This window comes from Abrus precatorius, unplaced genomic scaffold (assembly GCF_003935025.1).
Source record: "Abrus precatorius isolate BTA unplaced genomic scaffold, Abrus_2018 Scaffold3, whole genome shotgun sequence".
Lineage (NCBI taxonomy): Eukaryota > Viridiplantae > Streptophyta > Magnoliopsida > Fabales > Fabaceae > Abrus > Abrus precatorius.
In genome coordinates, this window is record NW_020874373.1 from 6,095,492 (window position 1) to 6,123,307 (window position 27,816).

Below are 27,816 nucleotides of genomic sequence, written 5' to 3' on the forward strand. Positions count from 1 at the left end.
TATGGCAATCGTTTCCCTTGTGTTTAAATAATTCTGCTTTGTATAATACGGTGCCTCTATCCCTTGCAATCAAAAATCATTGAAGTGAATGGTAGGTTGCAACATAAATGGTAATGTGGATTTACTCATTCATCAGCAGATCAGCTTAACGTCATTGATGTAGGAAATCCAGACCCAGATTAAGTTGCATATCAAGGCATCAATGCACAAATCACAGCCACAGAATCCAGTGCCTCTTACCCTGCACAGCTTATTATATTCTTTTAACCCCTTTTCAGGCTGCAGTTACATTGTCTGAAACACTCACTAAAAAGGTTATCTAAAATTGAAGACAACAAAAGCTGTCCCTCAAAAAACGTTTTCCTTTCGACAGACAAACACTTGAAGACCTATTAGAGAAGTTCAAATGGTCCGTGTCATGCTGTGAGCCTATCGAACTTTCTTTTTTTCTTGCTACTCAGTGAATTATGGAACTATTGTGCCAAACCGACGACATTGTAGTCATCAAGAAATTAAATCATGACCTGGTTGAATCCGTTGGAGAGAGATTTCAGAAGAAAGCCACCTATACCAGATTATTCTTATAAAACAATTGTTGGGTTAGAAACAGACTCATAAACTATTCTTTTGATTGTGGTCAATGACATGAGTGCACGAAGTTCCAGAATCGGCCTTCTCATCATGTATGCCTCCAAAATGTCCAACAATAAGTCAATCAGCATGAGGCATATTTATTATTTTATCCATTGTAACCATATAACGGACCATTACACCTTTGATAGTATTTAAAGGTTCGCAAGGCATGATCTGCGGAGAACAGATAAATTCATCGTCTTGGGGAAGAAATGTGACCCAACCAGCGAAAGAAAAAAATCACTATACCAGAAATCATATTTTGAAATATCGAACTATTCTCTGCTTCCTTGTAGAACAGAGATTTTGTGGAGGCATCAACTTTGGCCCTGAGAATGATGTTCTCCCTTTTAAGCTGTAAAATTACATGTGCAACAAAATAAACATTTAAGTTCACTTAGTGATATAATCGGAGAAATAATGCAAGCATTGTAAGAAATGACAATCTCCAAGGCTCTAACTGGCACTAAACAGAGTAAAAAGTTCTATAGAGGTGGGCTAGTGATGTCTGATGAAAGTAAAAATTGGGTAGTTTATAGGAGAGAATAAATTTTAATCTCATAACCGAAAAGAACCTAAAAGGTTTCATGGCGACTAGACAGTATTATCTACAGCAAGATTCTACCACATTTTTCCCGTACCTCATCAACAGTAAGTATGAGCTTTTCCACGGCTTCTTGTAGTGAGGATATTGTCTGTAAGGCAAGATCTTCTATTTCTGACTCCTCAACTGATGGAGGATCAAAGAGAATGCCCTCTTGTATGAACAATTCCTCTAGTAATTTCACATCTTGAACATTTAATCTTTCCCTCAGCTGTATTAACAGAAGTCTTTTTACGAATTCTAATTACAAAGACATACAAAAAATTCCACAACAATATTCTCACCTTGTTTAAAATTCTAGCACTTGAGTAGTCACTGGGTGGAGAAGCAGCCCCAGAACCTATGTCGCATTTTTCTTCACTGCAATTGACACGAGGTGACGCCTTTATATGTTTGGCCCTGCTAGCAATTCAATATCCCAAAATGAAACAAGGATCGTCAGTAGTACAGATGTATAGAAGGTGAATTATTTGACTTATGCTAATTAAATATTTATTTAAATGTACATTGCCATTAGTTTACTTCATAAAAATATTTACGTCACAAATAACATTAACTAAATATATAACCATAATTTAATAAAATGCGTTATGTATATGCATATAGAAATATTATTAAAACAAAATTATACACAAGTTGTGTAAAATAAGCGTAAATATGAAAAAGAAGGCAAAAAAAATGACATGCCTTGCACCAAACCGAAGAGTGGACAGACTCTCGGATGCATTAAAAGCGCTGGGGGAGCAACAACAGAGTAATGCAGTTCTAGCATTGCCTCCCTGTGAATAAGAAATACCACGTCGGCGGTACTGATTCAATGAACTACGAGTACGATTTTATGGATTAGATGAGCAGAGAAACTAACAAGTGCATCCTGAAGAATTCGAGTGAGCTTGGAATCGCGATAAGGGATATGACTTGCTTTTCCTTGCAAACCACATGTAAGAGAATTTATTACATTCCCAAGAGCAGACAGGGATCTGTTAATGGTCTTAGCTTCTTCTAGAACTCTTCCCTCAGCACCTGTTTTCTCCACTTTCTCTGACCCAGCCAAGTCCACTAGAATTAGTTTTCCGAACCTCATCCTGTTCAGAGTCTCAGTGTTTAAGAATGATTTACAACCACAACCACAGTGATGTAAGAGGAAGTCTGACCTTTTTTCTCCGATGTGTTCTTGCTGAATTGTGAATATATAAATGCAATGACTTCTGCTGCTGGCCACGTTCATTTCTACATGTTTTGTAAAGGATGGTTGCAGAACAAAAGTGCCTTCCTACCAGGCTACCACTATTCCTCCCTCCAAGAAACAGGTAATTTACCCTAATCTAATCTGTAATATTACTACGAATTAAAAATGAGTAAATTTTCGAATTGCTCTAGATTGAACGAGTAATATATTAAAGGTTTTATTAGTCTTTTAATATTAAAATGATATTTAAATTTATTTGTTCAAGTATAAAAATATAATGAAATTAAAATTAAAATGAATGATTTTTAGAAAGTTAGATCTTAACAAAAGATTTTTAAAATTTCAAAAACTAAAGTGCATGTCAGAATTTATTCGAGGATTTACTCAAATGAAAACACTGAATGATAGACTAAAGGAATCAAAGCAGGATACGGGTCTCCCCAACTGCCCGGTTAGCTATCCCCCTCTACATATTTGAGATCAGAATTAGAAGCCAAAATACATTGTAAAGTCAAACCGAAATATGCTATACAACTTGCTTCTTTCTTACAGATAGGCTTTGCAATGCTTCAGCAGGGTCCTGTACAGTGATCTGAAGGAAAAGTTCAAAGGGGGGTCCCATCAGTTGTATATGACATAATAGAAATCACCAGTTCTTTTCCTGGTAAAATGAATTATCTTGCAGTGCATATAAGGAAGGAAAAGTTTTAAAGTTGCATATAAAAATAATAAACGATTCCAATCTACCCTACTTGCTGAATCGGCTCATGTAGTGCCTCGCCTGCCGCTCAAATGTTGCTACCTGAAGAAGCGAGGCCTTAACTACTTCAACTTAAAGCACACGAGTATGTGCATAATCGTAATTCGACACCCACTGTTGGATCAATCACTTGCAACAACGCAAGAAGTTATAGCTAATGGAAAGGTTACAACTTTACTTTCTAAAAGTTTTTGAGAACATCAAGCTTTTTTTCATTTTTCGGTGGTCCGTGAGAACATCAAGCTTAAGGACCTATACCAATTACATGCGTCATGAGCCGCGATGCTAAGTCCACGACATAGTAGCACAACTTTACTTTCTTGAAGTTTTTTTCTTTTGGGTCGTGCTTTCTTGAAGTTTTTCAGAACCGCATGTGGTTGCATTTGTTACCCCAGTCATAGGACCAAGACATTAAGGCCACAAACCCAAATAAAGGCAAAAATTCCCTCTCCCTCTGGGGTTCAAACCCAAATAAAGTTCTTTGATACGACTTGCTGAATCTACTTGTTTATCATTAGGCCAAAGTTAATGCTAATAGAGAGGACGTGATTTTATTTCCTCGAAGTTTCTAGAAACGTCAAGCTTAATGGACTCCTCTCTCTCATTATAAGCAACATAGGCCAGGTTAAGTTCCTGAATCCTAAGGACAATGCTAACCAAATAAAGCCAACACATATCTTATTGAATATGCTAACCAAACAAAACCAACACATATGTTATTGAATGTGAGGACATAGGTGGGATTCCAGTTTCAAGAGTGAAATTTGTCATTCAGCATCTTATACATAAGACCATATACCTAATTGTTGACAACAAAGTAACTTCAGAATGAAATGAAATATAAAGTTCTCATAAAAACAGCTCACCTCTGTAACACCGGGTAAAAGTATTCCTTGTGACTTACCCTCCTTAATTTGTATATTATCTTTTGATAATTCAAATAGGTCCCTATATAATAGGATAGAGTTATTCTGAAGATTCATAAAAATCCCAATTCACATCAAGACTAACTTCTCCAACAAAATTAAGGAAATTGCCAATCGGAACCCACTAGAATATAACCTCGTTCTTTGCATACCTTACTTTTTCCATGTAGATTTCAACCTGGACAAATCATAACCAAAATCATAAAAATGGCTTACCACAACCAGCCCATTTTGCCAGTTAGATGTGGTGTTAATAGGTAAGTGTCTCAGTACCATTGACAATTTGATTGAATATGCTATGTCTATATCTGAAGAATTCAAGGAATCAAAAAGTCCTTCTACAACTCTTGGAAGCAGGCCCTTCTTCTGTTCATCACATTCAAGTATACCAGGTCCCTGCTTCAGAAAAGTAGTTATTTCTATTGCTGCATTAAAGGTTTTACTGGATAATTTTAATGTGATAATTTTCCACCTCCATACTATATGTCTTCCCAGCTCCTGTCTGCAATTGATTGTAGAAAACCAAAATCTTTAATCAATTAGTGTCCAGAAAAAATGGATTCATTAATTGTGTGAAGAGTTCTTCTGAAAATAAAGAAATGTAATAATAATTGTAGCCGTGCCTCCTAATGGAAAACCATATGTAGCATATTCTCTTAAGTCAATAGTTAAAAGTAAACAGCCCAAGAGGAGTTTTCTTAATTTCCTTGATATTCTCATCAGAACTGTAAATTCAACAGCATTTTATAATTTGCCAATTTTCTTGAGTGTATGTTTAGAAGGGAAATGTCTAGTTTTTGCATCATGCTTCCTTTCCTTACTTGTAGATTAGCTAGCATTGAATTCAACACGGATACACCGTGAAATAACAATTCAAATATCTCTCGCGTTTCATCTACACGTTTCTTCTTTTTTTCTTAATTTTCTTCCCTGTCAAACATAACCAAAAATAATTTGAAAAGGGCCACTTCTTAGTGAATGCAAAGGATCATATGGTTTAGCGTGTGATGCAAAGTATTATCTTATATTTTTCACAATTCGCAACACACAACTGCCATTCTTAAGGAGAAAAACCACATATATTTTCACATGCATGATTTGGTAATCGTCTTGTGACAGTCGGGGATAAGCACATATACCTTTGAAAGTTTGACAAAAGCAAAACGCTAATGCAAAATTATGATATCTTACCTGGCCATAAGTGATAACCGTCCCATTAATTGCATTAACAGCATCTGTTTCATGGAGATACACATAAAATGGAAAGCATAATATCAAGAAAAAATAAATCTACAGCCAAGGCAGGTATTCATCTAACCAAAGTTGATGAACTATTTAACCTTAATGAAGTTGCCATATCATAAGGAAGCAAAAGCCATTCAAAGTAATGATGATTCGAATCTTTGCATTTCGTGGACATATAAAATTATAAATTCGTAGTGAGAATTGTGAAGTTGTACCTCTAACGATGGGAAGAGCTAGGAACTGATAGACATCAGCTTGCTCAGATTTTTCGTAGAATACTCTATCATAGCTAAAAACACATTCTTCATCTTTCTCGTCCTGACCAAAATTATTCAGAATTATGAAACAATCCATCACATATGTGAAGCACTTTGTGCTTTTGAGCAATGAACTGCACTGCTCTAAAGTAAATAATGAAAGAAGAAAAGGAAAACCAGCAGATACTTAATCTGGCATATCAAAACCTTGAAAATGAAAGTTTCAGTGTCTACGCAGCGAATACAGACGGAATCATTGCCATTTTGCTTCTCTTTGGAATTTGAAGGCCTAAAGCGCGCACAAACTGTAATATTTGACATGAATTGTTGATTTAAACCTGTCAATGGAAGATATAGTAAACCTGTCAATGGAAGATATAGTTATTCATGAAACAAGAAACCATAGATAGATTTAAAAGCTTGCTGAAAAATTGAAAGAGATTTGTGTTGTTTTCCTAATAACATCGACCCAATGTTTGATTTCACGGTAAAACTGAAAGAACATTTGAAGCTACAAGGTTTTGCAATATACAAGAGTCTCCACTCCATGAATCGGTTATCGGCATCAAGAGTTATTACTTATTCCACATCTTTTATTGGGATTCATTGCATCAGAAGCAGCATGGGATCTTAGTGGAATATCTCGAAGCTTCATAGTTCCTGAATAGGCTTTTTCAGATGGAATCAGAAATAAATTTGAAGATGTATAATATTATTAACGGAGACACAAGTTCGGAAGTTGAATTATCGTGATTAAGCAAGAGGCAATCTTCTCTCAAACGCGGATAATTCCAGAGTATTAGAAGCCTTTTTCTTCTCACATTTCTAGGCAACTAAACAGCATGCAGTGAGAAAATCAATTCAAAAGGAATAGAGAATGGGAAGGGGAGAGAGAACCACCTCACCAATGGTGATGAAAAGAGAACCTGCTCCAAGTGAAATGAACTTTGCGTGTGATCTTTTTTATGGCGGGAACAATAAAAAGGCAAATCACTCTTAGTTTCTCTGACAACAGTTGTAGTGGGCTTGTATCTGGGTCGAGTTTATGATTTTGAGTAAAAGCCCACTTGTTGGTGTTCCTTACCACGATGATACAATACATATCACTAGACCAAAAGAAAAAAAAGGAATACAATATATTCTTTCAAAAAAGAGTACAATACATATCAATTATATAAAAAAATATATTAATCTCAATTTTAAAAATTAAGTTTAAATATTTAAAAATAAAAAATATTTATTAAAAGAATATGTATTACACTTTTATAATTTTAATTTAATATATATGTTTTTCAGTATATAAAATTAATAATTTTGAATTTTTAAACTCAACTCACAAAATTTACATATAAAAAAGTATAATAGTGGCCAATAAAAGTTACAATAAAGTCTTTTGTGGATACAATATTTTTATATAATATTTTTTTTGTCTTTATACATGTTACCAATTTTGACAATAAAAACATGTTAGAAATTACATTGGAATTTATTTTATTTGATTTGATTTGAAAATAAATAAAATAAGTTTAAAATTTGAAATTATATAAAAGCAATGAATTGAAATATCAAATTAAAGAGGTAAAAGTTATTTATTTGATGAAATTTTTTCTTACAAAAATATTTAAAATATAATTTCATAAAATTGATATTTGATGTTAGTTAAACTTGTGCCTCGAGCTTTTTACAAAGTCATCCCAAAGGCTAACATATATATTCCTAAGGGTTTTCATCTATGTTTATGCAATATGAAACTTATTCTTTTTGACATGACCAGTTTAAAATATTAACAATAATTAATTTCCACTTATACACTGGCTTTGTTCTAATATTTTCAACATATTTTAGACTCCATCTGCACAAGTAAGCATGCATCCAGCCATCTAGTGAGAAGAGATTTTGTTTTTGTTTCGGTAGCTACTCTCTTATTAAGAGAATAAATTTACTTTAAAATTTCATTTAAACACATTAAAAAATTTTGGTAAATAAAAATACTTTATATTTCTAAGGTTAAAAAAAACATATGCATTTTTATTTAATCTTTACTTTAAAAAATAATAATAAATTATTGTATAAAAAGATAAAACAAAATTCATTAAATATACAATCTCAATTATATTTGGGATGCTTCTTGCCACACAACAGCATTGTTCAGAGCGTGACGGAAGACAATCTTACCAAGTAAGGCTGCGTGCATGGAAGACGCATGGGAGATGAAGACAATGTTACCGAGTAGCGCTGTGCATTCTTTCATTAAACTTTCACATTAAATAGTGCAACTTTATTGAAAAGAGTACGAAATTTTGGGGCTATGATCCCTTCTAAGAAAAGCAAAGAATCTCTTCTAAATGGTTGTAGTGTTTCACTTACTTGCAAGTTAAAACTAACTTGTCTATATTCTAAGCACCCAATGGGATTTATCAATCATCTTTACTCATTGACACACCACATCTCCCTTTGCACATCTTCATATCTTCATTTAGAAATTTAGCACATGGACCAGAGAGAGCTCCACCTTCAACATCTTGGCATATGCTATAAGCTCTATCACTTCATCGTGAAAACTTTGGTTTCACAAGCTATGAAGACAGTGACTTTAGGGCAACCTCCAGATCATGGTTCAACCTCAACTAACGTGCAAATTTGCAATGGTTCACAGAGGGGTTGTAGCACCAAAGAAGACAAAATGGTGTGCCCACAAACACTATGTGAGGGTCATCATTTTGGTGATTCTATTTCTCATCTGACAAAGCATACTGAAAAGAAGAAAAATTCATCCAAGAACATTGATGAGACTAAATATGTGGTGGCAGGAAAGAATATGCTCACAATTTTACCTCAAGTTCCAAAGAAAATGTTTAGCATTAAGGATAGCGTGGAGGAGATCATTTTACCTGGTGAGAATAAAGAGCAAGTCCCTCCAAAGATCTAATAATTCCTTGGATCAAGAAGAACATCCAAAGCCTCTGCAATCAATTCTAAAAGCTGGTTCTAATCTCTGTGACAAATCAAACTCAATATGTTAATTTCATTTGTAATGTTAATGGTATGAAATTAGGGATTAGTGTGTATATAATATTTGTAAATTTTTATATGTATTAGAATAATTATATATATTTTTTTTTTACAATTTCTAATCTACCTCCTATAGGATTGTTGTATAATTCAGGAGCATGTGGTCTTCACTATTATTATTAATGTGATGATGTGTGTTAAAAAATTATAATTTATATAAAATATGTATGTGAATCACAACATGAATAACCAAAATTATATAGTTTTGATTCACACGAAAATTACTCTCTCATGAATATTATATCCTAAATTTTCAAGCTAAAATTAATTAAACTAGTAAATATGTTCCTAATAAATATAATCGTGCGATGCATAAATTTGTTTATTTTTTATTAAATTATTTTATTTTAAAATAAATAAAAAATTATATTTTAAATATAAATATATAATAACTATTATTATATTAAAATAATCATTTTTAAAATATCATAAAATACTTCCTTATACATAATAATTTTTGTATATTTTATATATTTTTTAATCTTCTCAATAATAATTTTTATTCTAGATCATGTAATATATAACTGATTATAATTAAATATAAATTTTCATAAATATAATATAATTTATAACAGTTAAATTTAATTTAAATTTAAATCATTGTAATTTATATACCTATTCATTAATTATGATATTAAAATATTAAATATGTAAATTAGAAGGTTATTTTAAAATTTTAACAACAAATAGTATTCAATTATTTTGTGAATATATTATTATTTTTATTATGATGTTTAATAATATTTAATTTATTTTAATGATTATAATTCATTATTTTTAATTTAAAAATTTGTATGTATATCATAATTAATTTATTACAACATTTAATAACAAATAAAATAAGTGAGAATCATCAAATATCAATTATTATTAATGATTTATTTTACAATTTTTATCATAACTATAATATTAAATAAAATATTATCAACATTAATAAATTATGCATAATAATAATGATTGAAAATTTTAATCTATTTTTGAAAATTTTAAAATAAACTGTATGAGAGAGAGAGAAAGCAGGGTAAAAATAAAGTAGTTAAAAATATTGAATTAAAAATTAAACAGAAGGTAAAAAATAATAATATTTTTGTTTAACATACAGATTTATTCCTTATATTATTTTAAATTATAACATGTTGATACTATAACAAATCAATTTTAAGATGATAATATATATTATAATAATAAAGAAAGAATAATATAATGAAAAATTTTAAAATTTACAAAGTATTTGTATACTTTATTTTTTAAATTCTATAAAATTTTAAAGATATTTTTATAATAACATAATAAAAATTGATCAATTTTTAAATCTTTCATTGTTATTTTTTGTTTTACATATTTTTTTTTAGTTGTAATCCAAGAGAAATAAACACAAATAAAATATAAATTAAATTATACATTAATTATTTTTTTAAAAAAAATTCAGTATTCCTATAGTTAAAATTTCACTTCATGAACAAATTATTTTTAAGTTAATTTCTTTCGTTTTGATACTTAAATTGTTTAAACTCTCTTTCTTTTTCAAATGTAAATATCAAATAAAAAAATTCTTTATATTTATAAATAAAAATAATAAAATAAATTATTATTTTTTACTATCTTCACTATTAATTTTAAAATTTTATTTACTGTAAAACTATCTTTTACAATTTTTAAAGTAAATATTTATTTTTACTTAAAAAAATGTGAATTATCTATATTTTTAAAAGCTGTGAAGACAATTTTAGATCTTCATGGTTATTTAATAAAATAAATTACTATAAAAAATAGTTATATATTTTAATATTATCAATATGTATTTATATAATTAATTTAAAAATATATAATTTAATTAATTTTAAGATTGAAATTAAAAATTAAAATACAACCTTCCATCTATAAAAAAAAAGTAATTACCTTATCACTTGATATTTTATATTTTTATAGCAATATTTATATTTAAAATTTTTAACTGTGAAAGAAATATTTTTTTTACAATATAGATAAAAAATATAATATTAACTATTTTTTTATAATATATCATTTATAGTTGTAATAATAAATAGTGTCATTATAAAATTTAATTGAATAGATAATTTTATTTAAATGACAAAATAAGAAAGAATTAAGTACAAGAGAACTTGAATTTACTATATCACTATTTAATTTTGTTATAGTAAGTATATTATCAAAACCCTTACGAAGAATCATAGATATTCTAACATTAATAGTTTTTATATTTTGTACATTTTAAAAATATTTATAATAAAGTGATAATAAATAACTAAAAATTTAATTAAAAAATAGTAAATAAGTACCATAATTGAAAAAATTAATAAATTTTTCACACTTGAATATAAATCTATATTAATATTGACTTAAAAACAAAAACATTAATTATAATACAAGTATTTACATATTTATTATAAGTAGATAGGGACTATATTTATAAAATATATTTAAATAAATAAATTTAAAAAATATAATAATATGATTAATTTCAAATTTTTTGATAATATTTTAAAGATGAATATAAATTAAATTCACGTATGAATATGATTTTTATAAAAATATATCATCACTATTATATAAATATAACTATAAATAATATAGATATAAAAAATTAAATTAATTTAGACATTTTAACTATATTTAATTATAAAAATATACCATAACTATTATACAATTAATCAAACTTTAACAAATTTAATTTTATATTATTTGTATTTTATTTATTATTAATATATTTAAAATTTCATAAAAAGATATATAAATATATCTATGAAATAATATTTTATTATTTTTTAAATATTTTTTGTAAATATTTTTCTTTATAACTTTTAAAATATAAATATATATGATATGCTAACTACGTGACTTAATTTTATATATTTTAAATTTATCAGTTGATAAAATACTGGTAAATTGGATACAATTTAGTAAAAAAAAAAAATATAATACATGATATTATTATAAAATAATATAATTTTATATTTATTACAGTAAATTAGAATAAAATTTTAATATAATTTATCAAAATAAAATAAAAATATAAAAATAAAGTAAGATGATAAATAATATTATTAATGGATTTTTAAATGTTTATATAAAAATAACTTATATAAGTAAAGATGAAGACTTATTTAGTAATATATTAAAAAATATATATTAATATAATAAAAGTTATCTTTTTATTTGTAATAATTTATTTGTTTGAAATTTTGTTGAATTAATCGATAGTTATATTAATTTTATATTTATATAAATATACATTAAATATTAAATTAATAATATATAAAATAATAATTTTATAAATATATATAGTTTTTTTCAAAATATATTATAATTTTTAATATCACTTAAATTAATATAATTTAAAAGTAAATAAAATCTAAAGTAACAATACTATTTATTATTAGAGATTGATTTGAGTAGCAAATGGTTTAGTATCTCTTAAGTAAGGTATTAGGTTTAAGTCTTTGTTTATACAAAAAATCTTCAGTAGTAGATTCACTCACCACATATAGGTGTACAACGCGAATCGAATCTAGATTAAACTAGATGAGAAAAAAAAGAGTAATATTACTATTTTTTTTTTAAAAAACTAATAAATCAAAAATTTTATTTCATTTTTGTAAGATTATTTCTCGTATAATTTTAATTAATATTTTATGGTGAAATTTTTTATTCAATTAATTTTAATAAATTTTTATTAAATATAGTTCACAACTAGTTTATTATTGTTATTTTTAGTGGTGTATAACCAAATTTTTTTTTATCTACAATCAATTTTAATAAACTTTCATTAAATATAATATTGAGATAATAATTATAAAATAATATAAAATATTATAATCAATTTTTATAATTTTTAATTATATGTAATTTTAAACATTTTAAATTATAACAATTATAAACTTTATTATAAATACATATAACAATAAATAACTGAAGTTAATTTTATATATAAATATAAATAGACAAATATATATAGATGTGTATTTAATATATATTGTATTAACTTAGTTTCTAGTTTAATTTAACAATTTAAAACTTAATATTTAAATTTAAATTTAAATTTAGATGCACATATTATTCATTTAATGCGTATTCAAACATATTATAAGAAAATCACTTAACTTCAATCTAAGTAATTTTAACATAACCATCAACTCTTATATTATATACTTATTTTTTCTAGCATTCATTTTTGTTTATTTTTATATATTTTTATCACGTCATTCATTTTATTTTGTCTCTATCTTCGTAAATAATATAAACACACGTTTCTTTTTCATAATCAATGAACGAAAAACTAAAAATTAGACCAATTATAATGATGCAAGTAAAACAAAACAATTAAAATGCAACTCATCAAATTTAGAAGGTACTAAACATAACTTTACTATCTTTGCTCATATTTCAATTTCGTCTCATAGATAAAACGAAAAAAATATTTGACTTTGTTCTACACCAATGACAAGTAAATTCACAAAACTTCCCCCCCAAAAAAAAAAAAACTCAAATAAAATTTCAATCTTTAAGAATCATAATTTTTTTTATATGATTATTCGTCTTTATTGTTTTTAATAACTTTTCGAGCTTCAATAATAAATCTAACTATAACTAATCTTCCTTTTGTAATGTATGTAATCGATTAATTAACTAACAACCTTTAGAAGCGTGTTTCATGCTTTGTTTAAATAAGGAGAAAAACAAATATAAAGGCTCAATACATAGGCAATAAAGAACCGCTACTCTATTCAAAGATATACAATGAAAAGATAGTAAATAATATTTTTAAAATTATAAAATTTAATATTATTGTATATTTTATATAAAAAAAAGATTACAATTTTTGTTGGGGTGAAATTTTGAATACACATTAAAAAAATATATTGAAAAAAAAAAAAACTTACGAGCAGTCCATCCATTTTTAAACTGGAACATTATGTGTGGCTGTGGTGTTATATAAATATAAAGAGTGAAAAAAAGATGAAAATGGGAGGTAGATCTGGTTGCGTGCCTTGTCCGGTTACTGTGATTCGCTTCCGTACTTTAACCTTTCCATCCTTCTCCTTTACTTTCCGTCACCAATCACAGGTACTCTCTTCACCAAAACCTCTCAAACTTATGTCTCGACCGTTGACTCTGACCTCTGCTATTGGTGAAGAGGTTGATGATTCTTCCATTTCACCTTCCCTCTTCGATTATCATCGCATTGAGCAAAAACTGCTCGATAACATCGTTTACGATGCTCTTGTTTGGAGCACTCTCAACTGCCTCCTTGTTGGCGACAAATCTGTTCAGGTCAAACTCTACTGTTGCTTCTTTCTGCATAATTGGATTCCATCGCTGAAAATAACTTACCATCGCTTGTCACGCCCTAAAAGTAAACTCGTCTAACCAATACACTGTTTCTGTATTTTTACATTTTACTATATTAGTAGATTGCAACTGATATCTAATAAAATAGTAAAATAATATAACTTAGTAGCTTAAAAATGGTACCATATATTGAGGATTTAATTAAAAGTAGTTATTGTTAAGAATATTTACATATTGATTAGGTTACTCGTTAGCGGTACTGTTGTCCTTCTAGACAGTATGATTAGTTTCACGTTTCATTTAGGTTGTGATGGACAAGATTAGTTGACAGGCTAATTGATTGAATTAGAAGTATATAGTAAAATTAACTGTTAAATTAGCTAGTAAGTATAAAATGATTTAAAATATGGAATTATGATAAAGTAATATTTTACAAAGCGCTATTAAAATACAAGAAGTTACTAAAATAAAATATTTTATCAAATAAATATAATTTAATTAAATAAGTTTTCTAAGTAAGATAAGTTAGAAGTTAGTACAAAATCTTATCAAGATACACTCGTGGTCATAGTTTGTGCTTGGTCTATTTTAAGACAAATATTTTACTTTATGGAGCTAAATTTACATCTGACCAATTATCTTTTACTGTACAAAGAATTGACGTTAGTGTTGGGAAATATCTAGATTGTGAATTGGGCAAAAGAAAGAGAAAGAAGGAAAATTTGTACTGGGTTCTACTGTCCAAAATTACAGAGTTTTTGGTATAATATCAGTTTTACGAGTGCTACAGGCATTGGCATATCAAAATTGGAGATTGTTCTTTTCTTCACACAGATACTTCGTTGAGAAACTGAATTTGATGTTGACGATCAATGTTTCCAATTATAGAGATCAGGAACCGTTCCTGGTGTGGGCTTGGTGCACCTCCCGTTTGCCTTATTACCCCCGCCGTATCCTGAAAGTAATTGGAGGCAAGCGTGTGAGTTAGCTCCTCTGTTTAATGAACTTGTTGATCGGGTGAGTTTGGATGCAAAATTTCTCCAGGAATCTCTCTCCAGGTAATATTATTTTCGTGCTGCTATATTATGCATCAAGTCACTCAACTCTGATTTTTTACAGCAAAAAACAATTTGAAAGATATGAATTTGTTGTTAAAAACTTGTAATCAAATAAAAGCTTATTGAATTAAGGTTGTTTTATTTATTATAAACTAGTTGTACAAATAACTTGTTTATGTTAAATGACTTAAAAAAATATAATATTAAAATTAGATATTTAGCATAAAAAATATACTATTAAAATTAGATATTACTTATTTTATTTATTTATTTATTGCGAATAAATTAATTAAATAATTATTTGATTTTCAATGCCAAGCAAAACAATTTTCAAACTAAAGAAGGAAGAGTAGCTAAATTTAAGGGTTTTGTTGAAGAAAAAGTGTTTGAACAATTGAAAGATAAAAATATACTTTTATTCATATCTTAAAATAAATAACTCTTGAGAAAAAATAAGAATGCAATAAATATTTATCCCTCATGGATGTACTACCTAAAAAATACAAATCTAATTCCATAAAAAAACAATAAGTTAACTATAAACGTATATAAGGAATGATTTTTAATATAACATATATCTGGATAAAAGAGACAATGAAATATATGAAAAAAATGGAGAAAAAAAAGGAAAGGAATTATTATGAAGGTGAACAGAACACAAAGTCAATAAGATTAACATATTTAGGTAGAGTTTTAATTGTGCGAAGGGTAAATAGTCTTTTGAAAGTTAAATGTTTCTTTTAAAAGCTCTAAATTTCGAAAGTCTCTTTTATTTTTTATTTATTAACCAGTTCTTCAAACTTATTGACTTGACCAAGTCAATAAATTACATACAAGTTCTACTCTTACCAAACACAAATTTTATCTAAACTTATATGCTCAAACTCAAATTTCTCACAATCCTATTTTATGTTATCTTGTCTAGCTTTTAAGGGCTCTTTACATGATCAATGTGGGACTTATTCCTTTTGAGATACTTCCAACACGGTTTACTACATCCATTGGTTCTTGAATCCATTTTTTCAACTTCAGCTTTCAATGATCGATTGCATTAGATGCCATGAGCAGTTACATTCCATTGGAGTCTTTCTTTCTATCATATAAATTTTGTAGTTACCTTTAGTTGCCTAATATTTTTTCTTTAAGAAAATATTAACCCCAATATTTAGAATTGAGTTTACAGAACAAAAAATAGTAAGATTTCATTAAAAAAATATATTTATTGTATTTTATAACTTTAATACAATAAATTTGTTCCTTCTCAATAAAAATGTATTCCTTTTAAATCCTTAAAGTTAGTCCTAAGGGATAAAATCTTTTTTATTTTACAATGTTCAATTTATTTTATTGTTTTGATTAGATATAATATGTCTCTGTTCATCTCAATGCAGAACTAAGAAAGTAGACGAATTCACCTCTAGACTTTTAGATATTCATTCCAAGATGCAGGAGATTCACAAAAAAGAGGTAGGTGTATATTAGTAGGACATTTGTACCGCTGAGAGTATTAAGAGAGGATCAGTTTTTGTGCTTACTCTAGCTATGTTATTTGTTTCAATATTATTTCATATGAACTATTTGTTCTCATATATTTAGTTGGGACTGATTATTTTTTCTCTTGCCATAATTTCAATAGGAAATACGCTTGGGATTAGTTCGTTCAGATTATATGATCGATGAGAAGACTAAATCACTTCTGCAAATAGAGATGAACACTATTTCCACATCATTTGCTGCTGTTGGTTGTCTTATGACTGGACTTCATAGGTAAGTGTAGTTGTAAATTTCAAATATTGTGCTGTCATCTCAAATTTATAATCTCTTAATAATGTTTTGAGGTATTTGTTTCATTACAACAATGGGTTTATTTTAGTGAATATATGAACTCTCATTATCAATACAGATGCATATATGTTTAGGAATAATACAACTATGGGCTTATTTTAAATAATAGTTGATAAATAGTTATATCCCTTAAGTAGGCTAATAGGGATTTAATTATTGGCCTTGTGTATGAAAAATATTTTGATAGAAAAAGCAAAACTCACTTTGGTGGCCTCTGTGTCTATAAAAGATTAATCTCAAGTCGTTTGTTGGGGGGTTATCCTTGTTATACACACACACACACACACACAAAAAAAAAAAGTTTATCTGGCGATTATAAAGCAGTTGCTTTGATATTAATGCATATTTTATTCCCGTTGAAATTATTCATATGGACCCTGATGGTTTATTTGCATTGACGAAAATTTATTATGTGGATGTATCATTATAGCAGTTGGCATTTTCCAGGAACCTACTTTCTTACTATGGAAAATTCCTTGGACTAGATTCCAAAAGGGTTCCTGCCAATAATGCTACCGATCAATATGCAGAGGCATTGGCTAAAGCTTGGAGTGAGTATAATAATCCCAGGTCAGTTTTGAGAAAGTTTTCTTTTCACCTTCTGTTGCAGTCCTGATGCTGCTTTTGGTTCTATGCTATATTTCTTAATGGCTCTGTACAGGGCAGCAATTCTGGTTGTGGTTCAGGCTGAAGAACGAAACATGTACGACCAGCATTTTGTTTCTGCAGTTCTAAGAGAAAAATATCCTTTCTTAATAATAGTTATAATTATGATACAAAAGGAAAAATGTTCATTTTTTCTTCTATCTAGCAGAGTGGACTCTCTGATTTGTATAGTTATGGTCATCAGATGTAATATCAAAGGATAAAAAACTACGTTGTTCTGTAAGAAGTAAGAACAAACAACTGTTATAGCATTTTGTTCTTGGTACATGTTTGGGTTGTTTTTCATCCTCAACATTATAATACGCATCATATTACAACCATACGAAAAACACTGGGAGAAATTGATCGAGAAGGAGAAATTCTGCCTGATGGGACACTTTCTGTGTATGTAGCCTTTATCTTGAAAAACTGACTTTCTGCTAGTTTGTTGCTTAATTACTTTTTTTGTTTGACAGCAGAAATATAATTTCTTGGCACTTGCAGGGATGGGCAAGCAATTGCAGTCATTTACTTCCGCGCTGGCTATACACCGGTTGACTATCCTTCAGAATCAGTGAGCAACTTGAATTCAGTTTATTTCTACTGAAAAACTGTGACCTAATGCAGAAACATCTGTTTTGTTTTCTATTGACGTACACTCCTTTGAAACATTAGGAAAGGTTACCCCACTGAACTCGTTATGACCTCTGTAGCAAAAACAAAATATATGACTACTGTTAGGAAATGGTGTTGTATAGGCAATTGATATTTGATTATGGTAACCAAACTTATTTCAATATTATGTAGAAAAATAGGGTTGAATATTTGGATTCTAAAAAAGTTGTTTCAAAAGCAAAATTCATTGGAGATTGGTCAGTATAACGGATTTTTTTCTTAAACTAACAAGACCTGATTTGCTTTTCATCTTACCTGTCTCATCCGGACTATTCCATGGATTATCTTCTACCATTGACTGTCTTCTGCCACATATTATGTGTCCTGCTGAAGTTGCTTCATCTTTTAATATCGACAAGCCTTCTATTTTGACAACGAGTTCTTATGGTTTGGGTATTTCTTACTCAATAATTAGGAATGGAGAGCTAGGCTAATGATGGAACGATCTTCTGCTATCAAATGTCCTTCAATATCCTATCATTTGGTTGGCACCAAAAAGATTCAACAAGAACTTGCAAAGCCTGGTGTTCTTGAGAGGTATCTGCAAGTTATTATTCTTTATGTCTTATAAGCTTATTTAATCCTTCATGCTTGAAAGCAGTTGATCAATTCACATATACCTTTAAAAGAAAGTCGACTATGGACAATTTTGAGTGAGTTATCATGTAACTGACATCCTTCAGGATCTTCTCTCTCCAATTCATGCTTAATAATGATATGATTATAATTGTATCCTGCAGGATTGATAGGTGGTAAGTTATTGTTTTAAAGGGTTGATACAACTCCCTTCCTTAGTAAATTGAAAAAAAAAATTGTTCATTCTGTGAGATCATTGAGAATTGAAAAACAGAATACGTTTTCTAAAACCAAACAGTCTTAGTTCCATGACTAATTTGTATTTTTGGCGTATCATATTTTGTTTTTCTGGTTCATATCTCTTCCCTAAATCCTTGAATCAAAACTGTAAGCAGGTTCTTTGAAGACAAAGAGGATATTGCCAAACTGCGCAAATGCTTCGCAGGGTTGTGGAGTTTGGATGACTCGGAAATTGTAAGAAAAGCAATTGAAAGTCCAGAGTTATTTGTAATGAAGCCCCAAAGAGAAGGAGGAGGTCTCATGCCACTTAAACTTTTATTTCTGACTTTGTTCCAAATCAAATGAGAGAAACTTAATGGCTGTAATAACTTTTCAGGAAACAATATTTATGGTGATGCTCTAAGGGACACCCTCCTAAAATTGCAGGAAGCAGGTTTTCAAGAAGATGCAGCTTATATCCTTATGCAGAGGATATTTCCAGCAAGTTCTGCAGCAATTTTGGTGCGTAATGGTAGTTGGACCAAAGGTCATGTCATTTCAGAAGTTGGGATATTTGGTACTTATTTAAGGTACATTGCTTGGCTACATATCTTTCACAATTTTAACTTAAATTTGCAATGCGCCTGACATAGATGAAATGAAATTTGCAGGAATAAGGATAAGGTTATTATTAATAAGGAAAGTGGCTATATGGTGCGTACAAAAATATCATCATCTGATGAAGGTGGAGTTTTACCTGGTTTTGGAGTAGTAGATACTGTGTACCTCACTTGACAGAGCCTCTCGCCCCTTTCCTCAGATTTTGAATCAATAATTTCAGGACCATCCAATAAATAAATAAAAACATGTTCCAATAAAAAAATGTTTGCTTTAAATTAACTTACCCTTGTATCTTGATGACTCGAAATCAATTTCATCAAAATTAATTCTGCTCAAATTTAAACCAAACAAGCATCAACATTAGTCAAGTATGATATGGTATGGATTTTGCTTAATTTGTGATGAGGATGAAGCAAAAATAGAAATAAAAATGCTCTTATTTTTCAAAGTCATGTCCAGGTCACAGCAATACCAAACGTAACTGACTTTCCACATGGAAATTCCGGAGTTTTTCAAAATCATTGAATTCTTTTGAACTGAACGAATTTGTTCCGTAGAGATTCAATATTGCCTTTAAAATTAAAGTCTCTCGCTGACTCTGAATGCTTTCAACTTCTTAACAGATTTTTCATGCATCAATCCCTTTAAGATGGAGACATCTTTGAAACGAACTTTGTTCCTTCCCCAAATTTTTTAACACGCACAATTAAAAACCAAATCCTGATCAACGTACTTCGAACCAACTTTTATTTTTTTAATCATTGGGCTTGAAATACAACTGCAAATAAAAAAAAATTAATAATAGTTTAATAGATACAGAAATATTTTATATATAATGACAGAAAAAAAGAGTTTATATATAATAAACTTTTATTAAAAATTATAAAATATGACATGATTCAGTCTATTAATAATATTAAATGTTATTTTTAAAGTGGGAAAATATTATAATAATACTTCATAAGTTGAAATGTTAAAATTTGCGTACATGAACTTTTTTTTTTTTGTAAAACATCATAAATATAATTTAATAAATAAAATATTATAATAATAATTTACAAATATATTTTATTGTGTTTATTATTGATTGAAGAATTTGAATATTTATTTATAAAGTTAAGGTAACTAAAACCTTTTATTCATTAATGATATTAGTAAAAGTATTTAATTTTGATATATTATTAGTGTAAAAAAATTATAATATTAAATTATTAATCAATTAAAAATTTAGATTATCAGTATATATTAATTAACTTCTTTGAATAATTAAAAAATATACATGTTTTATTTAAGCAATTTTTAACTTGTACGAATTTCAGTTCAATTGGTTTTCAATTTTCTTTTTATTCTGTTTTCCCATTTCAGTTTAATTCGATTTTGAGAACAGTACAATATTATATGATTTTTATTAGTATCCGGAGAATCGTCACACAGCATCAGAAAAATAAAGAATACATCATCCTTTAGCACAGAAAAGAAAGACAAATTTTCAAACTTCAATACATAATTGGATAGTAAATAAAAAGTGGAAGTGTTTGCTTCGCATTCGAACACTTGAGGGATGCTGCAATGCTTTTAAAAATGTTGCGTCCATTTTCTAACAACAAAATCACTTTTCACAAATAAGATATGAACGTACGTGTCAATTTTTAATTGGAAATATTAAATTTTAAAATAATAAATGAGATGTTTAACAGAAATCAACGGCGATCATTATATTTTTGTAGTTTCCATACTTACACAGATTCGTTCCATTAAGTATTTCCATTTCGAAAATGCCTTCTCTTGGAAAGTTATATCAATCATAAATATAACGAATTTAAAATTTAATGACTAAAAAAATAATTTAAAATTTATTTAATACTTTTAAAATGACACGTTTGAAAATAAATATAACATATAATTATTAATTTAAAAATAATGGTTAGATTTCAACACTTACATAAATCAATTATTATATAATTTTTAATTAAATTAATTTAAATTTGCTTTTAATTTTTTATGTCTCAATTTTGAATCTATTTCTAAATAAATCCCTGATAAATACTTTTTTGTTACAAAGTAATCATTTTCATTCATTTTTTAATCTAATATCTCTAAATATTATAATTTTTCCATTTAATTATTTAAAAGATACATTTAAAAGATTCAAATAAAAAAATAAATACAAATTATATACGAACCAAAATTAGTGTAAACAAAGTCTCAGATTTAAACAAAAGCATAATAACTTGGTTAAGCGTCATGCAATGCATCTCGGAGACTCGGACTTTGAAAAGGAATAAATTCTTTAAGTATAGTATTTTCAGAATAATAATAATAATAAAGAAAGGGGCCCTTGTGATTTGTGAGCCAGTCACTGTTGTGGAGATTCCTCCGGACGATGTCAACGTCAATCTCTCCTCTGGCGTGGAGTCTTCCACATATTTTTAAAAAGATAATTTAATTTTTTAGATTTTAAAATTTTAAAAAAATGCCAATTGCGAATTTTGAATTCCTATCCTTCCTTTATTTCTTTCAAAATCACATATTTTAGTATATATTATTTTTAAATATTATATATATAAAAAATCCAATATTGGTAGGAATTTTCATTTAATAATAAAAAGCTGGCTGAAAGAGGCGAAAATCAAAATGGGCGCTGGTTTTCGTAGTTTGGGATGTTGCAATATACTAACACTGCTTTATATTCCTCTTCTTCTTCTTTCTGCAGCCGTTACCATTCACAATCCCTCTGTTTTTTCTTCTCTCCCATTCCCTTCCCCAAATTCACCATGGCTCAACGTCAACCTCTCACTCTCGCCTCTTCCAATAACGTCGAAAAAGACGTTTTCGATTATCATCGCCTTGATCAGCAACTACTCAACACCATCGCTTACGATGCTCTCGTTTGGAGCTCTCTCCACGGCCTCCTCGTTGCCGATAAATCCATTCACGTTACTCTCTCTTCTCTCTCTCTCTCTTTTTCTATATTGAAATTAGTGTCTCTCTCCGTGTGTTGATAAGTTGAATTTTGTGTTGACGATGATGCATGTGGTTGTTGTTACAGAGATCTGGAACAGTTCCTGGTGTTGGCCTCGTGCATGCTCCCCTTTCCTTGTTACCTACGCCATTTCCTGAAAAGCACTGGACACACGCCTGTGACTTGGCTCCTTTATTCAATGAACTCGTTGATAGGGTTAGCTTGGATGGAACTTTTCTTCAGGAATCTCTCTCAAGGTTACTTCCTAATTCTAAGCGTTTCTATCTTGTTATATAATGCATTAAATAATGGATGTCACAAATACTTCAATTTTTTTTTATGTAATGTGTCTCTGTTTCTGCTTGCAGGACTAAGAAAGCCGACGAGTTCACCTCTAGACTTTTAGATATTCATTCCAAGATGCTAGAGATTAACAAAAAAGAAGTGAGTGAGTGTTATTGGTAGGACATTTGTACTGCCATGAGTATTACCACAGGATCATCATGCATGCTCTGGTTTTGTTATTTGTTTCAATTATTATTTCATAAGAACTCATTTTGTGCTCATGGGTGTGTTTGGATGATAACTTAATTAAACGCTTATTCAATAAGTTCTTAGGCTTTATACTATAAATTTGACCGTGAAACTTGTTGACAGACTAAAACTAACTTATTTTCATAAGATATATGAAGTTTATTGAAATAAGCTGAAAAGAGCTTACGAGAGTTCCTAGTTATTTTTTATCTTTCAAACACATCCCATATTCTCATCGTGAGAGATAGAGTGGAATTATCATAGCACATGACTAAATTTTTGTTTTTCACAATTTTTTTTATAGAAAACAGGAATCTTACATACAAGTACCTTCACTCTGAAGTTTTCCTCCTTTTGCTTTTCTTGTTTACCTGTCTTGATGAAGTGAGTCAAGGGATTTACTGATATTTGCTCCTGCCTTAATTTTAATAGGAAATACGATTGGGATTACATCGTTCAGATTATATGCTTGATGGGAAAACTAACTCACTTTTGCAAATCGAACTGAACACTATTTCCTCTTCATTTGCTGGTCTTGGTAATCTTGTGACTGAACTTCATAGGTAATTGTTGCTGCAAAATATACATATTATGCTTTCATCGCTAATTATAATCTCTTAATAATGTTGAGTGGTCTTTGTATGACAACAGCTATGCACTTGTTTAATTTAAATATAACCATTTATATATATGAAGTATAAAGTTTTCTCCTGTAACTATATTATATAATGACCATCCAATGTTCTACAATAGTGGTTTTGGGGTTGGTCACTTTGTGCTGTTATCTGGGATTAATAACTATGATTGAAATAACGCATATAAACTCTGTTGGTAATATATTTTTGTTTTAAGGAAAAAATTTATGAAGAAATATCTTGAGATTAGTTGGTCTTTTTTCAGACACATACTTTCTCACCATGGGAAATTGGTTGGACTAGATTCCAAAAGGGTTCCTGCCAACAATGCTGCCAATCAGTTTGCAGAGACCTTGGCTAATGCTTGGAGTGAGCATAATAACCCGAGGTCAGTTAGGAAAAAAATCTTTTCTTTCTTTTGCAGTTCTGCTGCTTCTGGTTCATGCTATATTTTCTAATGGATCAATGCAGGGCTGTGATTATGTTCGTGGTTCAAGCTGAAGAACAAAACATGTATGACCAGTATTTTATTTCTTCAGTTCTAAGAGATAGATATCCTTTACATAATTAATCATAATACAAAAAGAAAAACACTCATTTTTTCCCATAGACATGAACAGACTCTTTTATTTGTATAAATTCTGCTATTAAATGCCAATCAATGCATATAAAGGCATGTTTTTATGTAAAGAAAACGCCTGTATTTTTTCTATTCAGTACATATTTGGGATGTTGTTGTCCTTAGTGTTATAACACGCATAATATTACAACCATACGAAAAACGTTGGCAGAAGTTGATCAAGAAGGAGAAATTCTACCAGATGGAACACTTTCTGTGTATGTAGTTTTTATCTTGAAAATTTGACCTCTGCCATAGGTTTGTGGCCTAGTTACTTTGTCTCTGACAGTACAGAGAAATTATTTCTTGGCACTTGCAGGCATGGACAAGCAATTGCAGTTGCTTACTTCCGCGCTGGCTATACACCTGTTGACTATCCTTCAGAATCAGTGAGTGACGTGAATTCAGTTTTTTACTGCTCAAAAGAACTGTGCTTTTCCAATGTAGAATTATCTGTTTTGTGTTCTTTTGACTCAAACCCCTTTTCTTAAGCATTGGCAAAATTTAGGCCATTGAATCTGGTATGACCTCTGAAAAAAAAAAAGTTTCCCTCTTGCTAGTGTTAGGTAATGGTACTGTATTGTCAATTAATATTTGATTACTCTGTTTCTTTCAAGATTTGCATGATAAAAGGAATTGAAGACCACCTATCAAGTGAAGTCAGGCTTCCTAGATGTAGAGCCTAGTTATGCACATCCACTGCCAAAAAAAAAAAAAAGGAAAACGTATCTGCTTAAATATAATTTTTTATGATTTTGCTTAGTTTACTTAGAATGCTGTTTCATTTTTTAAGAAAAAGGAACAAACTTATCCAACTTTTGAGATAAGGTCATATAAACGTTGAATTTGCGTGCAATCTCTTGTGTTTTGTGAGATTGCTTGCACTTGGCAGCTATGTAGTTGGGATTTCGGGCCCTACAAATATTAAATTCTTTAATATAAAATTATGTCGATTGTGCCCGAAAAGGAGTTGAGTTTCTTAGCCAAAATTTGTTGGTGATATCTCACTATAACATGGGTTCTTCTTGACATCACTATGTGAAGACTTTCTGGATCATTTTACTTCTGATGCATTTTTGTCACTTTTTTTCCCCCTAATACTAACATAATATAATTTTCTTTTCTTCTTCTCTACCTCCTTTGTTCTGGTTCCATGGAATATCTTCTAGTCTTCTACCATAATATTGTTTCCTGCTCTAGGAGCATTATCTTGGATACACAAGTGTGCCTTCTATCTTGACATTGAGTTCTTATGGTTTGAGTATATCTTGCTCAATATGTAGGAATGGAGAGCTAGGCTGTTGATTGAACAATCTTCGGCCATCAAATGTCCTTCAATATCCTATCATTTGGTTGGCACCAAAAAGATTCAACAGGAACTTGCGAAGCCTGGTGTTCTTGAGAGGTATCTTCTTATAAATATTCTTTATATCTTCCCAGCTTATTTTATCCTTTCTACATTGAAAGAAGTTGATCTATTCACAGGTATTATGTCATTGTTTAAGAGAAAAGTGTAATGAACAGTTGTGTCATGGAAAGTAAGATTATATTCTTAAGGATCTGCTTTCCAATCCGTGCCTGGCTTAGTTGGTTGATCATCATATGATTATACCCTCTAGGACTGATAGGTTTAGGATTGAATGATCGGTAGGATTCCCTTCCTGAGTAATTAGAAAGTTTTTATCTGATCCGGTGGCTTCCTTGAGAGAATGTGCCTGCAACCTTTGTTGGTCATTGGTAGCAAGAATGCATGGTTAATGATTGAAAATTGAGATACTTTTAAATTTGAAATCATATTGAAGTTTTTTGAGGGGAAAGTTGACGGTTTGGAATTGTTTTTTATGAAAATGTAAGAAAAGAGTTTGTTATCAGAAACTCATGTTGTCTATAGAGCAAGTCTTAATTTAAGAATGTTTGGATGAAAAAGTAGACCAGGGGGAAGAAGTAGTAGATTCAATGGGCTAGTGATAGAGATGTAAATTAAAAATAAATAAATTCCTAGAGTTTGAATTTAGATGTTGATCTGGGAGATCAAAGGTAACAGAGGAAATCAAGAAATCATCAGCATCAGGAGGTTTGTTCTTTTTTTGCTTTCATGTTTAGGGTTTTGGGATGATGGATAAAAATGCATGTTTACTCCAAGATACACTCGTACCTTCTATTTTGGTTTAAGTAATTACAAGTTTATCTATTTTGGCTTAAGAAATTAGGAGCTAGTTGTATGTGCTAAATCTGTTCCGAAGCTGAAGCTTAACAATCCCCTTGCATTTTTACATTTGGAAACTAGTTCTATGACTAAATACTAATTTGTACATTTTGGCTAATCATAATTTTTTTCAGCTTTTGATATCCCTTCCCTAAATCCTTGAGTCAAAACTGTAAGCAGGTTCCTTGAAGATAAAGACGATATTGCCAAACTGCGTAAATGCTTTGCAGGGCTGTGGAGTTTGGATGAGTCAAATATTGTTAGAAAAGTGATTGAACGGCCAGAGTTATTTGTCATGAAGCCCCAAAGGGAAGGAGGAGGTCTTGCATACCACCTAAACTTTGATTCAACCTACTGCCCTACTTTGTTGGGGGCGAACAATAATAGAGGGAGATAAACTTTCCTAACGAGCTATGATTATTTTTCAGGAAACAATATTTATGGTGATGATGTGAGGGAAACACTCCTAAAATTGCAGAGAGCAGGTTCTCAAGAAGATGCAGCTTATATCCTTATGCAGAGGATATTTCCAACTACTTCTGCAGCAGTTTTGATGCGTAATGGTTGTTGGCACAAGGATCGTGCCATTTCAGAACTTGGGATATTTGGTAGTTATTTAAGGTACATTGCTTGGCCAAATATCTTTTGCAGTTTCGTTTTGATTTATATTTGCACAAAATTTGATATCCATGGACTGGAATTTGCAGGAATAAGGATAAGATTATCATGAACAAACAAAGTGGTTATTTGATGCGTACAAAAATATCATCATCCGATGAAGGTGGTGTTGCAGCTGGTTTTGCAGTGTTAGATAGTGTATACCTGACTTGACGGAACCAACACCTTAGGATATCTAGACAATTCAAAACATTACGCCAGTGATAGTTTACATATTAGATCTCCAGTTTTTATTTATCTGCCTCTGCAAAAAGTGAAAGAAAAGAGGCCAAGATTTTTATTTTTTTTTTGCCTTTTCCCATGAGTTGTTATATATTTTATATAACCTGTAAATGTTTCCTTAAAGTCTGGTCAAATGTTCAAACCTGTTCGTTCATATTGCAAGGCAGTTTGTAAGCTTTAGCATGGATTTGAGTTGATAGTTTTCAGAAGAGCTTATGTTATTAGATATATGGCTCCAAGGAAATTTCATGCTTTTTTATCATCCTTTATATATAGTTTCTATGTTGGGTGGAATTGCATGTTGAATGATTAAACCACCCGAGTT

At 29.6% G+C, this 27,816-nt stretch overlaps 3 protein-coding genes across 3 annotated transcripts; 2 read left to right on the forward strand and 1 right to left on the reverse strand.

The window, feature by feature from the left end:
• Positions 1 to 703: 703 nt before the first annotated feature.
• On the reverse strand, positions 704 to 5,935 carry LOC113863874 (kinesin-like protein KIN-1). Its single transcript, XM_027497635.1, has 15 exons — positions 5,822 to 5,935; positions 5,573 to 5,675; positions 5,304 to 5,347; positions 4,585 to 4,614; positions 4,386 to 4,508; positions 4,265 to 4,290; positions 4,053 to 4,134; positions 2,977 to 3,018; positions 2,859 to 2,892; positions 2,392 to 2,467; positions 2,103 to 2,322; positions 1,925 to 2,016; positions 1,522 to 1,636; positions 1,275 to 1,448; positions 704 to 988 (listed from the first exon to the last, which is right to left on the reverse strand). Exons 1-15 carry the CDS (start codon positions 5,933 to 5,935, stop codon positions 827 to 829), a joined length of 1,437 nt encoding a protein of 478 aa, XP_027353436.1. The 3' UTR covers positions 704 to 826.
• A 7,739-nt stretch (positions 5,936 to 13,674) lies between these two features.
• On the forward strand, positions 13,675 to 20,078 carry LOC113863436 (glutathione synthetase, chloroplastic-like). The gene is made up of 12 exons (XM_027497018.1): positions 13,675 to 13,978; positions 14,885 to 15,054; positions 16,446 to 16,521; positions 16,691 to 16,821; positions 17,347 to 17,469; positions 17,561 to 17,641; positions 17,869 to 17,949; positions 18,049 to 18,118; positions 18,635 to 18,756; positions 19,191 to 19,330; positions 19,412 to 19,604; positions 19,686 to 20,078. The coding sequence occupies exons 1-12, from the start codon at positions 13,802 to 13,804 to the stop codon at positions 19,807 to 19,809; spliced, it is 1,488 nt and encodes a 495-aa protein (XP_027352819.1). The 5' UTR covers positions 13,675 to 13,801; the 3' UTR covers positions 19,810 to 20,078.
• A 2,134-nt stretch (positions 20,079 to 22,212) lies between these two features.
• Positions 22,213 to 27,781, forward strand: LOC113863435 (glutathione synthetase, chloroplastic-like). The gene is made up of 12 exons (XM_027497017.1): positions 22,213 to 22,571; positions 22,685 to 22,854; positions 22,966 to 23,041; positions 23,564 to 23,694; positions 24,032 to 24,154; positions 24,238 to 24,318; positions 24,523 to 24,603; positions 24,705 to 24,774; positions 25,669 to 25,790; positions 26,772 to 26,911; positions 27,020 to 27,212; positions 27,299 to 27,781. The coding sequence occupies exons 1-12, from the start codon at positions 22,296 to 22,298 to the stop codon at positions 27,420 to 27,422; spliced, it is 1,587 nt and encodes a 528-aa protein (XP_027352818.1). The 5' UTR covers positions 22,213 to 22,295; the 3' UTR covers positions 27,423 to 27,781.
• Positions 27,782 to 27,816: the final 35 nt, after the last annotated feature.